The sequence below is a fragment of the Poecilia reticulata genome, chromosome 14 (assembly GCF_904066995.2).
Source record: "Poecilia reticulata chromosome 14, P_reticulata-male-v2, whole genome shotgun sequence".
NCBI lineage: Eukaryota > Metazoa > Chordata > Actinopteri > Cyprinodontiformes > Poeciliidae > Poecilia > Poecilia reticulata.
Window position 1 is genome coordinate 2,275,449 of NC_088843.1, and position 14,993 is coordinate 2,290,441.

Below are 14,993 nucleotides of genomic sequence, written 5' to 3' on the forward strand. Positions count from 1 at the left end.
TGACAGCAGGAAACAAACAGCCCCCATCCACTTCCAATAGCCGATAAAGTGGCTGATAGAGAGGAGTGAGGCAGAGGGAAATGCTCTGGCTGTGTTCCCATGTGTGTGTTTGTTAGATAGTGACTTGATAACAAAATGAACCAAACACTAGGAAGCTGCTAAAAGGAAAGCGCTGGAAATGTCCCCTCAAATCTTTGAAATGGCTCTTAAGGGAAACCATGCAGCAGTCTTAGTGGACGTCGTTTGTGCTGAAGATTATTTTGGTTCATGCCAGAATATCAGAGGTCTCTGACTAATCTGGAGATTTTTAGCTCCTTCAATTCAACAAATGGGATAAAAGAAGATTGAAATTCTCAGAACAACCAGAATTTATCTCCTTTTTAATTATCTGTTTTGTTTGCTACACAGTATATTTTCAGAGATACATTTTGTTAACAACAGTTGTGTAGAATTTAGGATATTCATTAAATATTGAATCTTTATCAGGAATCATTCACATATCAATCTGTAGTCTTTTTTCTCATAACTAGAAAAAGATGATTTGCTTGCACTTAAGTTACAAAAAATTGCATTTCCTAATTCTCAACCATTTCCTGCTGAATATTTTTATATCTAAGGCTCCAGTTTTGCTTTAGGTTTATGTTTTTTTTATAGATGGTCTTACATTTTTTACAAACACCTTCTGATAGAGTTCACATGATGGAGAGCTGACCAGGTCCTCCAGCAGTAAAACACCCCCAAATCATGCTACTTCCACCTCTATGCTGTATATATACAACCATAACATGTGCCTTCTGTCAGTGGTGGCCCAAGTCTGAACGAAATGAAATCCTCTCTGAATCCTCCTGACAGAACACATTAACTGTGAAAATACTGGATTTGGCCTCCAGGTAAACATTAATGTCAGTTTTCTTCTTTCTCACTCACTTGAATAACCTGATCTGATGTGACAGAGGGTTTCTAATGTGATCGAACAGATAGAGCAGGAGTCTAGCGGTGGTTTAATCAGCACATCCAATACCTTAAAACACATCATCTCTTCCTACTCTTTCACGTTTAGTCGCAATAAAACCACAAAGTTTCAGAGAAAGCATCTCTGAACAGAAATGTTCAAGGTTGGAACAAATTTCCTTCCAGGATTGTCCAACTCCCTCCATCTCCCCATCAACTGTGACCAGATTGCCTGCACCTGATGTACCTTATGAACAATAATGTTTAAGACAACATAAATCATTCTAAAACAATCTACTAAAAGTAAACTTAATACTGAGTCATGGACAAATAAGGTTAAAATCTCATCACAACATCAACAGAAATCTGAGCTGCAACAGCACAATTCGAATCTATGGATTAAATTACATTTTGTATTAAGTTAATTTAATGTCTTAAATTGTGGAGTAAACGTCATTTTATGTCTGTCTCTCAATCTTTGTCTTATTACTCCAGCTAATTATCTGAGTGCCCACTTTGTGTCAGAACATCGGTTGTCTTTGGTACCTGAAATTTAAGGTCTGTGTCCAGCCGTGAATAAATTCTGGTGGCCACTAAATGTGGCCAATCAATTAAGTGGGACCTCACATGGCTGCACAGTGTGGGAAGGAAACACACACACCTGGTGACGTATGATGTGCAAACGTCAAACTCTGGGGAGATAAACAAGTCTTGACAAAGTCTACCTTCATACAAACACCTCTGAAAAAGTCAGCCAGCACCAAATGACAGGATGTGGTTTGATCATTTATAGTAATTAAATGTTGACATTTCTACAGAAATGTTAACATTTAGTTCATTTTTCTATCCTGTTTATGTGATATACAATTTGTCCCAGTTGTATTATGTCTCAGACACAAAAAATATGATGTTTCTTTTAGAAATTAGATGCTTTAATAATAAAAAAAAAGTGTCATGAGTATCAATAACTAAAGGAGAGTAAAGTGTATTGCTAGTCAATTTTTCTTTGACTTTATTAAAATGCTTTAGGTGTTTCTGTCCTGTGTATTTGTTAATTAAATAACATACTATGTACATTTTGCCACAGCAAATGGATTCACAGCTTCACAGAACAACCAACAAGAAACTGTTACCAATATCACCTTGGAGTGACAGTGAAAAGTCAATTAGCATTTTTATTGCTACTCAAAGCAGTGATTGCATGATGGGTGTTAATATGTATGCTTAACATGCAGAGTACTGACACTTATCCAAATATTAGAATTGTAAATTGACGAGATGAGAAGGAAGTTTTTTCCCAATCAATTTAAAAAAAACGACTATAAACGTGGATATTTGAGTCAGACTTTAGCTACGGTTTTGCCGAGGACTGAAGGCGTCCAGGCATTTCAGAAATTTCGCTGAATCAAGTCAAGTTCATTTGTGTAGCACGTCACCAAAAAGACAGTTCAAACTGCTTTACATCAAACAAACATAATATAGTCAATTATGGAACAAGCAATAAATGTTACGTCTGTAAAAATATCCCAGTTTAGCCAGTTTGTTCCACAACTAAACTGGGCGGCTGCAAGAACTGGGATATTTCACTTTATTAATAGTAAACATTTCAAAATGCTACAAAACATGTTTTGAGAATATATGTTAGAATTGACTGGAGTGGCAAGTTGCACAAACCATACATCATCACTCCCTTCATCAGAAAATCTTACTTGACCAGTGAGGTTGTTACAGATGCTGTCCTGCTCAAATCAATAATCAATACGTTCACAAACACATTGAAGGCTAAAAGTCTCCAGAAATCAGTTGGGTTGGTTTAGTTTCCACACCATAGCTCTCAGTTTATTTTACAACAGGAATTATTTCTGAATGGTTTTACTCATAAGCGTAGCAGTATTCAGTAAGCCAGCTGATAGGCAGTGTACAGCAACAGTTGGGTAGAGGGAGCGCTCCAATATTCCACACTGCATTAAACTGGAGAACATGTCTGGTCAATCAAGCATAATTTTTTGAATCTCATTAAAAAGAGAACAGCATCACTTAAGTAGTTTTGAAACTATAACTTTAATTTTGTGTTCCAGCAGAACTATTGCACTTTACACAGTTTTTACCTTTGGTTCCCAAATATCGTGATTGGTGGAACCTTCATGAGTTTGGCACAAATCATGTTTGGATGATGAAGCTTCAGCAGAGAAAAACAATCAACGGCTTTATCATCATGCTGGTAAGATGCTTTCAAATGCTGCCTCTTCCTCAGGTCCACTAATTATATTGAAATTTATTTTCATTATCTTAATAATGTTAAACTGTAGCTAAGTTGATTTTAAGCTTTACTGTGAATTTGAAGAAAGAAAAATGTTACTTTCATCAAATTGTCTGAATATTTCCCTGTTGTGTTTGATCTGCTGCAGACAGGATACCACAATACAGTGTCGTATGCAATACGACTGTATTTAAATACAGGCTGTTATCTGTTGTGATTTTATATATTTTAATTGAATGAATACATTGTGAACATTGTGAGATACTTTAGGTAATAAAGGGATATTAATATTTTCTCTTGGTGAATTAAATTAAGCAGAACTTTAAGTTTTGCATTGTGTACATCATTCTTATTTCATACTGTTTTTGGAGTAATGATGAATCTACTTCAATAGTGTTAATTTGTGCACAGTTTTATTTGTACCTTCCTTGTCATTTGTTGTAAGCTGTCTGACCACTGTGCTGGGAAATGTGAGAGAGCATGTCGCCTCCTGCTAATGAACTGTGCATGTTGTAGAAATAAACCTATGCAGAGCCTGATCCCTGGTGTGACGATTATTATTAAACCCATTAAAAAGCAGCACACAATATAAAACAAGATAAATAAAACAGGACTGGTGTGACAAAATTCATTTATAGAAAATGCTATAGAACATTATAGATAGCTTAAATAAGAATATATTTTGAATAAATGTCATCAGATCATGCAGTGAAAAGTATCATACTGTAAGAATAATGCTCCATTCCTATTACATATCAATTCCACTGAGTCATAAGCTGTAAATCAACGAGGAAATGCACATGTCAATGTTGAGCAAAAACAGCAAAGTACAGTGTAATCATTAGGTTCCTACGACTTCAAAAGGAAAACCCTCTCCTGTCTCTGATGCAGCTTTCATCACCAAGGAGATTACTTTGTTATTTGTGGAGATCTTTTATTATTATTCAAAGGTTGAGTCTCCTGCCTTCAGTAAAGAAAAGAACTGTTGTATGTTTAGATTAACTGCTGCATCAATCCAAAGTTAAAAAAAGTAAAGGCAAGTACTATATGTGACATTTCCAAAAATGTCACATAGTCATAAATAATGACTTCTTTGATAAGAGTTACCTTTTCCCATTTATTTCCCAATAGATATCTATCTAGACTGTGCAGTTAATTGCAACTTGATGTCAATAAACAAATAACAAACTGACTCTGTTGCTTTTCACATCAAAATACCAAAACTGTGAAACTCAAAGCCGTTGACCAATCCACTAAAAATGTAACAGTCTAGTTTGAAGTCTTTGGGTTGCAGACTTTGACTTAGATCAATAAAATCTCTATGTATTATCTACGCCGGACACACAATAGAAAAATGTATTCAAACCAGCAGCTCTGCCAATGAAAAGTCCTTTTGATACTAAGCTGCCAGCTTAAAACGCAGAAACATGGAAAGATTCAGCTAGTAAATAACAGAAATTATGAAGAACAGGAAGTCTGTATGCACACAGGCAGCTATTCCAAGATTCACTAAAATATACCACAAAAATCTGAGGTCCTTTACCTTTATTACAGTTTAAAGGGATTTTAACATGGTGCTATAGAAACACCTTGTGATTCCCCCAGAGGAGTCGGCCCAAGTGGCTGCAGACAGGAAAGTCTGAGTCGCTCTGCTTAGTCCCTGTGACCCAATCCTAAAGTCAAAGATGACTGATTGACTGATTGATGGATATAAGAATTTTGAATCTACATAATTTGCTGGGTTTTCTTAGATAGAAAACTTACAACAACCTCTAACAATAGGAATAAATTGGATTTTGCAGCGTTATTTGAGACTGGGGTCAAATTTGATTTAAAGTTGTGCAAGTGACTTTAAATCAATCCATAGCATGAGATTTTTTGGACTAAGATGTATTTATATAAATGAACATCTCCTGCATTGAATTTCATTAAAAATAAAGTTGTTGAACTAAAGCAGTAAATCTGTTAAACAGCCGACTGCAGTCTGTACCTAAACACAAAACTGTACTTAGTGGTACTCTAAGCAGTCTGACCAAAAGAGATAAAGTAATGCAAAAAAAGCACACTTCATTTAAATCTACATATAACAGCAAGTGTTAATTCGATATTTTTTATATTTTTGGATATATGGTATAGATAACTGTATTACAACTTCACTATTTAAAATGTAAAATATTTTTTGTCGCAGAAATAATTGTTTCTTTTCTGTTTAAAATAAAAGAAATTAAACTGTGCTAAATGAAAATAGTATTTTTTGCAAACTTATCAAATACTGCAATTGCACAAAAGGCACTAGTACGGTAGCAATATGCTGGTCTTTAAGCTAAACAGCCGTTGACTGTTATGTGTTCTTAATTTTGTCAGGTAGCAGTAACACTTTGATGAGGCAGCAGAAAAGATGCTGAATGCTGCATGCACAACCTGTCAGTTCATTTGTGGGCAGTAAACAGGAAGAAAAATACACTGAAAAGGATCATCTGGGTTTTAACACTCACCCTCATCCGTGTCGTCAGTGACAGGGGTCTTGCTGGACTGTCCGAGTCCCATGGCTGACTGCTCCTCGCACAGATCGTCCTGCTCTTGCTCAACTCAGCCTAGTTTGGAGCAGCTCTCCTTCATAGCCTGGTCAACGGCTCAGCGCACTGACAGACTCATGGGCTGGATCCCGTTTTGCTGACTTAAAGTGCTTCTCTTAGGCCACACATCACCGCACGAACACAAACACACACAAAAAGAGAAGGGCTGGGGGTGTTGAACTATAAAGCCACCAACACACACACACACGCACACACACTCTCTCCCAGGGAGAGCCCCCTACGCTTGCTGTCTGTCTTCAATGGTGCTTTAGACAACTGCAGGCAGACGGACAACTCTTTCCAGCAGAGAGGAGGAGGGTGGGTGATATGTCTGTGGCTATGAACCTCCTTTGACTGGGAGTTTAACCTGTGAGGGGAGACAGGGAAAACCTGAAACTAACAGCTGATTGGAGGGAGGCGGGACACAAAGAAGGGCAATGAGGAAATGGTACAATACTGATTTTCTAGACACTAAGACATCATGTTTTAAAAAGCTCAGACTTATAGAGGAAACAGGGCTTTCTGTTTCGTTCCCTTTACTCTTCATCTTTCCTTTGTCTGCCATCTATCAATTATTTAACTTCCATATTTTAATCAAAAGCCCATCCCAGAGGAGCACTGACTGCAGAGCATGTGTGAATAATGGTAGAACCAGCTTTCCCATTAACAGCACAATTGGAGGCTTTTGATTTACAACTTAGTGCACTGTGAACGAAAATAATTCAGGCTGTCCTCACAAAACTGTAGGAGTTATAATGAGATTTTGCTTCCTGGCCAGACGGACCACTGGCACCAAGTGTAGATCTTTTAATGCTTTATCTTAGATAACTGAGTGCATCTTATCCATAAACTCCTTTGGACATTTTCCCGGGAAAGGTTTTCTGTTGCTTCACTTTAAGATAAGTAACAACCTAAAGATGATGAAGACTTACTGAAAGTCTATCAGGGGTTCCACAAGGTTCAGATCTTAGTCCAGTATCATTTTCTTTATACAAAAGCAGCTAAGGATTGTGAATTTATAATTTGAACCATTGTGATTTTATTTTACAGGTTTTTATAACTGTATAATGGTCAAGAGAAGTATAGTTTATTTTTAAATATCTGATATTTAACTTGCCATGTTACATTAGCATTTCATCTCTCTTGAGCAAATATTAAGTTCTCTAGATTTTATGACAGAAATAGGTCTGGTTTTTATTTAATGTAAATTGGAAATATCAAACGTTTCCTTGTTGTTTTCCGAGATAAACGTTGAACGAATAGGCTTACAGTTTTTCCAGGTTGGATAGTGTAACCTGTACAATGGGGCACCGAGATGGATCACTTACTCAGATTAGTTATAATAACCATCACAATTGTTATCAACACTCATTATTTTCTATTTTTCACAAATTTAGACTGGTAAGTCAAGAAAAACTAAAACATACATTTTCTTTTATGGTAATATTAATGTTTAAAAATGAAGGTTCCAACTTCGGTTCTCAGTAACTGACATATTGAACAGGTTGCATATTGTTATAATTCACTTCTGTGTGATTTTTGCTTATCTGAACTGCAGCTGCAGCTGCAGCTGCCTCTGTCCGGTCTGTCTGCCAAACAAGACGTGGGATCTCAATGGGACAAAGTTGAAAAAGGAAAACTGGATTAAACGGAATGGGTTTATAATAATGTAGCCTGTTTACATTCACCCTTTATTAGCTGACACATCCAGAATGCGTCACCGCCGCACGTCCGAGCATCCTCTCTGAGTTAAATGAAATATTCAAAAACTCGTGCGGGACGCCGCAGTGCTGAGATCCCCGCAGAGGACACTGTGCTCGGAGCCCCTTATCTGATCTGAGAACATGCGCTGAATAGAAAGTACCCCGTGGCAGCAGTGGGGTGCACCTACCTCCTCAATACTGACAGTTAGTTGAGCATGACACCGCTCCCAGCCGAGCTTGCTGCAGAGAAACCGTAAAGCAACAGTCCAGCTGAAAGCAGTAGTTGTATTCCGGACGTTGCTGCACCGGGACACCTGTCACCCGGAAAATGGGTCCGCGCAACGGGACGTGACTCTCGGGATGCGGCGCTGGAGTGCAATGCGAAATCCCGTTCAGCGTCTCTGAAGGACAAAGGCTGCAAAAACCGGGATTTTTCGGTAGGAGGAGTGCGCCGCACGTTGCTCTGAGGCGCGACTGACCTCCACATCGCAGCCTGAGTGAATAGGTTGGCCACCAACAGCCGTGCGTCCACAGGGAGGCACGTTTCATTAGGCTCCCCGCTGGATCCCGCTGTGGCCACGGGGCTGAGGTTCCCCCGTGGGGCTCCAAACACATCAACATGAGAGGAACCCCCAATGTGCTTCTTCACAAATGTTATGTAAATTTCACCTAGTGATGATGTAACATGTCATTCTGAAAATGCCACAATTCATAAATGTGACATGACCTTATGTGAACTTGTTTACATCAGTAAGTAAGTTCTAGGTTGTATTTAGATCTGGTTTTAAGAATGAAAATCACTAATTTATATTGTTAATAAAGATAGAAACCCTAAAATCTAAATATTGTTTCAGTTTATGTGGAGCAACGCAGGTTGATGATCCCTTTAGAACAGCGCCCCCTACAGCAAATACCGGGTTGCCACCTCGCACATGTGCTCTGCTGAAAGTCAAATCTTTTGTAATGTGATGAAAAATCTTGCTATGGTAAAATCCTGTAAATTTACACTGCAGTAAAACTATTTATGCAGGAAAAACAAGAATCCAATGCAACTCTATACAGTTACTCTATATTTCAAAAATAATTTTCCATATAGAATATAAATATAGAGTTTTTATTGTGTGAACCCACATCTGATGCTGCTGTTGCAGCTGAATTTCTCCTTTGTGGGACAACAAAGGATATTTCTGTCTTTATTCTAATATCAAGACAGGTTATTTTTTTAGCTTGAACGGTGAAGTCAGCCTCCTGAGTCAATACTTTGTGGAACCATCTTTTGCTGCAGCTTTGAATCTTTTGGGGTATGTCTCTTTCTCTGTCCACCTTCTATAAGGCAAGCTAAAGATTTACATCTGGATATGTGTTAATGAACCCTTTCTCTGCAGCTCAGTAGGTTTATCCTCATTGTTCTGTTCCGTATTTGTCTTTCATTCCAGGATCATCCACCACTGTTTGCAGCACAAGAACATACAATCTGATTACAGCTCTTGCAAGGCTATTACTGATGTTTGATGCATATGGGAATCCTGCATGAGTCTCTCAGCTTCTACATGCACCCCACATGTCTGCAAGGACTGCAAAAATTAGTGCAATGACCCAGAAATGAAATTATTTAATTTCACTCAAAACATTGCAGATGCTCCTGTCACTTCAGCATTCTGGATGCTTGAATTTGAAAATAAAATTGGTACCATGCCAAACATTTTCATCACTTTGACTAATAATTACCAAACCACTAAGAAGGTGGTCATAGATCATGGACATTCCATTGCTAAATGGTCTGTTGGTCCATATTTGTGGAAAAAATCAAATGAAACAGGACAGAAGCATCTCAGCAAAAGTAAAATGTCTTATCCTGACAGAAGAGAAAACTTGATAAAATCCTCTTTTTTCATGACATTTTTTATAGACAAGCATCCATGGAAAGATGTTTGAAAGTAGCTTTAGTTTTCTGTCACACATTAAGTATTGCACGAGTCAAATAGGTTCTGTTTTAGTCTCATCTGATCTTCTGCTGAGTCAGTAATATATTATCCCAATGAAATGCAGGTTTGAGCTTTTGACATAATGTGTGAAATTTCAAACGGCATGAACATTTTTGCATCGCCATGCTTCTACTGTATACCTTTGAAGCCAGAACTTTTCCTTTGCCGCATCATAATTTGGCAAGTTTTGGGCCATTTGTTTAGCCCACCATCATCCATTAACTTGTGCTGCCATTAACTACAAACTGTAAAACACATCCATCCATTAAAAGCACTGCACACTCACCTCAGTCCCCTGTTAATTCAGTGGCCCAAGGTCAGAAGGGGAACGGCTGAGTGGTGGGACTGAGGGATGAATTATGCTGACGGTGCACACTGCTCATTTTTTCCCCCTTCTTGCTGTTCAGTCAAGCCAAAGCACACTGTGTGTGTATGAGTGCGTGAGAGTGTGTATCATCCATCTTCATACAATGAACATCTCAGCATGCTATGAAAAGTGACGAGCATCAGTCAAAACCTTGCCAATCCCTTATTGGGCTTTTGGCAGCATGAGTAGCTGTGCTCGTCTTTTGGATGGGATGAGTGATGACTGTGTCATGTTACACCTGCACAGAGACAAAAGAAAGATTCTGACCACGTGGGAGGCCTCAGCCTGTCCCACTGCTGTCCTTTTTTGTAAGTACATGAAATAATTTTGGCCTGCAAAGTGAAGCATTGGTTTATCAGATTTAGTTGTTTTAATGTGGGCAACAACTTTTAACTGCTATTGTAACTGAACAAAAGGAAGCTCTGCAGGAAAGTTTCTTAAAAATCAGCCCCACCTAGTGGATGAAAGTCAGAACAAAAAGTGTCTAAGATAACAGCGGTGCAGCCTGGGCTTTATTTGGCATAGAGCCTTGAGAGTATCAGCCTATATTGTTAGAAAGGACAGGTGTTGTTATGCAAATGCAGTCAAGATAAACAGAACATATATTTTAACATATACTGGAACATACATTTAAAGCAATTGGGTTTTTGCGTGGCTCTAAAATAAATTAGAAAAATATATATTTTAATATTTTATTATTAAATATTAATCCAAATTTTGCAAATGGGAAAATGTACCTCTAAAATTCTTTATAGCTTCACCTCCAATGCACAACAGGCATAACAATTTGAATTTTCTAAACTCTGCTCAGTGAGTTTTATTTATGTAACATGTTGCAATAAAGAAATGATGTAAAATATTTTCAAAACTATCATTCACATTTCTTAATACCACTTTGCACGTAGGTCTTGGGACTGTTGATGTTAGCTGTGTTATGTTAGGAGACGTAGCATTTGATGTAGTAAATATAATAGACATTATGCTTCATGATACAATATTTCACAAAACGGATACAAAACAGTTTGTTTTTAGTGCCAAATTACAACAGATGTAATTCCACAAGCAATTTTATAAGACTGATGCAATTATAATCCAACTAAGACTCTGTCCAAATTTAGCTTAAATAGTTTGAATTCCAGTACAATCAAATCATATTTATTATACTTGTACAATCAAATAAAGTTCATAATATAAAGTCACTTAAGATGGTCTGACTGCATCAAGTTGTTGACTTGATGTTGACTCCAGCATGTGATGATCCTGAGGAGGAACCACTTCCTTAAACCGCTGCAAACCAAACCATCACACTGAGCCAGGAGGCAGAAATGGACCAACAAGACTTTTTATGGATGCATCTGTTTATGTCAGAAAGCAAAGCAGTGTGCATGACGTCGGTTATTTTTAAACTAGTTTCCTTTATAAAATGCTCACAAAAATCAGGGATGAAAAATAATGGATCAACAGCATATCAAATTGTGATGAGAAGAATTTTAACAAAAGAATGCTTACTTTGTTTTGACTGTAGCAGCATTTTGAAGTGGGTTCCCCTAATTGGGACAATTACAGTTTACAGTTTACCTATAGTTAAAGTCTCTTCCATTGCCAAAAAGCTGGTTTAAAAATATCTCACTCAGATTCTCCAAGCCAAAATGAACGCTTTCTCGTCTTCCACAAAGGATCTTCAAATGCCATACTATTGCAGAATATATTTTGGAGAAAACAAAGAGGGCGTGTTAAAATGTGTCTGCCAGCATACGTGGCTAAATATATGCAGAAAGAATCAGAAAGAAACTCAGTCATCCCAGCAGTTTTCTGTGCATCATGTCGATCTTGAAAAAGTTGTTGCTTCTTTTATCCGTGGTACCGATGGCGCTGAGCTACCCTTTCTTCCCACCAACCTGCTACTCCAAGGCTCTCAGCATGGCACAGGAGCTCACCCAGATGGCAGCTGATTTGAAGATCGGCTATGAAACCGTAAGTTAGATGCTGTGATTTTTACCACTCTTTGATTTTTAATCCTCTAGAGGCAGATTTTTCATTTGTTAATTTATTTCTTAACTTCATAGCTGGATTATTTTTTTTTCCCCTCCAGGGTCACTGTATGGCGCATATGCCAGAACTCTACCTTGATATACATGTAAGTATGATTTACAAATTCTGTAAAATGTGATTTAAAATTCATCATTTTCAAAATGTGCTCAAATCCCTAAATTAAGGTCTTTAGAACCTTTGTTTTTGCAGATTTCACCCAAACTTCCCTGGTTGTTTCTGTTGCGTTTTGACTGCAAACCTCAGCTTCTTCAAATCACATATGGGAAATCTTAATTGTTACTCATGACAGAATGCCTGTGTGATGTATAAAATGAGGGACTACATCTCCCTGGTGGAAGACCTGAGACGGCGGCGCTGCGGTTACACCAGAGAAGTGAGGAAGCTGGAAGTCACTCTGCGGCAGCTCTTCATCGTCATGGGAGAGAAATGCCATGGGGTAAGAAAGGTCACAATGGGCATAAACTGTAACAACCATAATGTTGAATTTAGATATTACAGATTCTGTCCAGAGATGCATCTTATTTAACTAAAGTATGTACTATGATAGATCCCCTGCGACAGCCTGGCGACCTGTCCAGGGTGACTCCGCCTCTCGCCCAAAATGTTTGCTGGAGACAGGCACCAGCAAACCGCTAGGGACAAGGGTGACCAGAAAATGGATGGATGGATATACCATAATAGATCATGAATAATAAAATAACATTTAATGACACGTCAGATGCCTAATTCCTTCCAGAACAGCAACACTGGTGCACCCATCCAGCCCCGTACGCTGCAGTAAGGCAACTAAAGCTTCACAGCTTCAAAGACGAAAAAAATAAAATAAAAATATGATCATCCCAACGGCGCTTTAATAAGCTCAGGGTTGAGTGCAAATTGAAAACGGTTCATATAGAGAGGAGATGAACAACCAGAAAAATACAAATGGTTGTCCTGAAAAGATGTGAACAGATGCCAGGGGCATGTCGCTCTGTGGGCTCGCTTTGGAATTCAACTATGTTTTACAATAATAAAGCAAAACCAACTGAATGATTGTTTTTAGGCGATAAACTATATATAAGAAGAGATTGACTGATTTGAATGAAATGTCTGGCTTTAAGAGGTATTTCAGTCAGGTTTTCTTCAAAGCCAAGTAGTCAGGAAGCTTATTTTATTTTGAAAGTTCAGTCTCTTCTAATTATTCTAAGCCATAACTCACCCCATTTTTTGCATGATTGCCATTTAACTACCTGAGCAATGAGTCTGTCTCCACCAGTAATATAACTGCATAAAATTGGAGCTGAACTGCTTATTTAATTTTGCAAAGTAAAATGAGACCCAAGAAAAATGACCCTTATCAATCTAAGTTACAGCTTAATACACTTGAGTAAAATTTGAAGGACAGCCTAATGGCATATATGAACACCAAACACAGTGACAGGGCATTCCTGCAGGATTGATGACTAAAATATTAGCAGGAATAAGGTAATACTCTATCTGTGCAAGGCAAAATGAGACATTCTGGGACAACATTTTGTTCGCCAAAAATAACAGCACATTTTTGAATATCTGTTTGCCAACAATCCCAGTCGCTGCAGCCTGACGTGACACAAAATGGAAAAAAGTCTGCAGTTTAGTGGGTCACTCAGTGGGTGCTCTGACAGGATTAGGCAACGTTTCTGATGCAGATTATGAGAACTGTGCTGTCCTGTGGGGACGTTTGATCCCACTCACGTGATGAGGAGAGTCACACACATCTAGGTCTGCAGACAGTGTCCTAGTCTGCGCAGACTAGGCCATGGTGTGGAAAAAGGTTTGCAGTAATTGAGGTAAATCACAGAAATACAGTAAATGGAGTGTAAGAGTCACAGTGTCTCCTGGGAGAACCTTATACCAACTGCTATGTATTATTATATTGAATATCATTATTTTAATATATAGAAATACACTACTAAAAGCTTTATATGACCCCACAGTTGTTATTAACTAATATTTATATGTCTTACCTCTTATGTGTTTTAACAGGACCTGGTGTTTACCGTCTATGACTGTGCTGCGCTGGAGCGTCCAAACTATCGATACTGAAAGTCCACCATTCTTGTCTGTCCAAAGTCCAAAGAGCTTAAAGAAGTGGAAAAGTCAAAGTTTTTATGTATTTCTTTTTACATTGTGTTACATTACACAACACATGATTTTTTTAAAGGAATTTTTGTAAAACTGTGGATTTTACATAAAAAGTGTAAAAATTTTTAACTGTCACAATATAACATAAAGCTAACAAAGTCTATTTAAATGTTCTTTTTGCAGTTCCATGAAAATGTATCAGTATCCTTTACACTTTTTTTTGCATTTTGTCACTTGCAACATCTAACCTCAATGCATGGTTTCCAATATGGTTTTTCACAATGAAAATCTAAAAATTGCATTTACATCCAGCATTTCTCTGATCTTCTGTTCAATAACTGAACTTCAGTTCCATCAGATCAGTTTTCATCTCATTTATTTGTTTCAAAGAAAACCCCTTGGGATACAGCATCTCATTTTCAAGGGGATCATTGAGACATGATGGTGTATATTAGGTCTGAATGGATCTGTAGGATCATTGTTCTGCTTAAAAGCACATGTTTTCTCTCAGGAATGCCCATAATTTAGTTCACATTAATGCTGACCAGGTTTTCTGTCCCTGCTGAAGAAAACATTTACACAATGTGATGCAACCATTATCATGTTGAACTGTGTCCAGGGTTGTTTGGGTCTACCCACATGAGACAAAGAAGAGCGCGGTGGGATTTAGCGGGGATTTATTTAATACAACTTCTGAAGGACCTACATTTGTGCCCTCAACATTTCTCTCCAGGAGACTTTGAATCATTTGTAGGAGCAAAACTGATGACGGCTCTGACAGGTGATTGTTACTCTAGCAAGCTAAAACCAAATTACGTGCCAACAGTTTTTGTCTACAAAGCGCCTTTACCCAGCTAACAAGAATGCATTGCAGCGTAAATAACATGACAACGTCCATGTGACAATATTTTATCAAAATGTATTTAATAAAAACAACAGTCTATGGTATTATTGCTGTATTGTTTTACATCTAAAATAAACATTTCTAAAATAAAA

At 37.8% G+C, this 14,993-nt stretch overlaps 2 protein-coding genes across 2 annotated transcripts in view; one reads left to right on the top strand and one right to left on the bottom strand.

The window, feature by feature from the left end:
- The window catches only part of stk32a (serine/threonine kinase 32A), a 50,175-nt gene extending 42,019 nt beyond the window's left edge, over window positions 1–8,156 (bottom strand). The window contains exons 1-2 of the mRNA XM_081615275.1: window positions 7,679–8,156; window positions 5,707–6,154 (exon numbers count right to left, since the gene is read on the bottom strand). Coding sequence (XP_081471401.1) covers window positions 5,707–5,758 — 52 coding nt within the window. The 5' untranslated portion in view covers window positions 5,759–6,154; window positions 7,679–8,156. The remainder of the gene's footprint in view (window positions 1–5,706; window positions 6,155–7,678) is intronic.
- A 3,457-nt stretch (window positions 8,157–11,613) lies between these two features.
- cytl1 (cytokine like 1) lies at window positions 11,614–14,993 on the top strand. The gene is made up of 4 exons (XM_008426905.3): window positions 11,614–11,816; window positions 11,935–11,979; window positions 12,184–12,330; window positions 13,899–14,993. The coding sequence occupies exons 1-4, from the start codon at window positions 11,664–11,666 to the stop codon at window positions 13,956–13,958; spliced, it is 405 nt and encodes a 134-aa protein (XP_008425127.1). The 5' UTR covers window positions 11,614–11,663; the 3' UTR covers window positions 13,959–14,993.

What these genes read in the sequence shown, in the direction of transcription:
- cytl1 (XM_008426905.3), top strand. Translation starts at nt 11,664, where the DNA reads ATGTCGATCTTGAAAAAGTTGTTGCTTCTTTTATCCGTGGTACCGATG. An exon ending in TGAAGATCGGCTATGAAACC is followed by an intron (nt 11,817 to 11,934) that starts GTAAGTTAGATG and finishes TTTCCCCTCCAG; the next exon opens with GGTCACTGTATGGCGCATAT. An exon ending in TGGGAGAGAAATGCCATGGG is followed by an intron (nt 12,331 to 13,898) that starts GTAAGAAAGGTC and finishes GTGTTTTAACAG; the next exon opens with GACCTGGTGTTTACCGTCTA.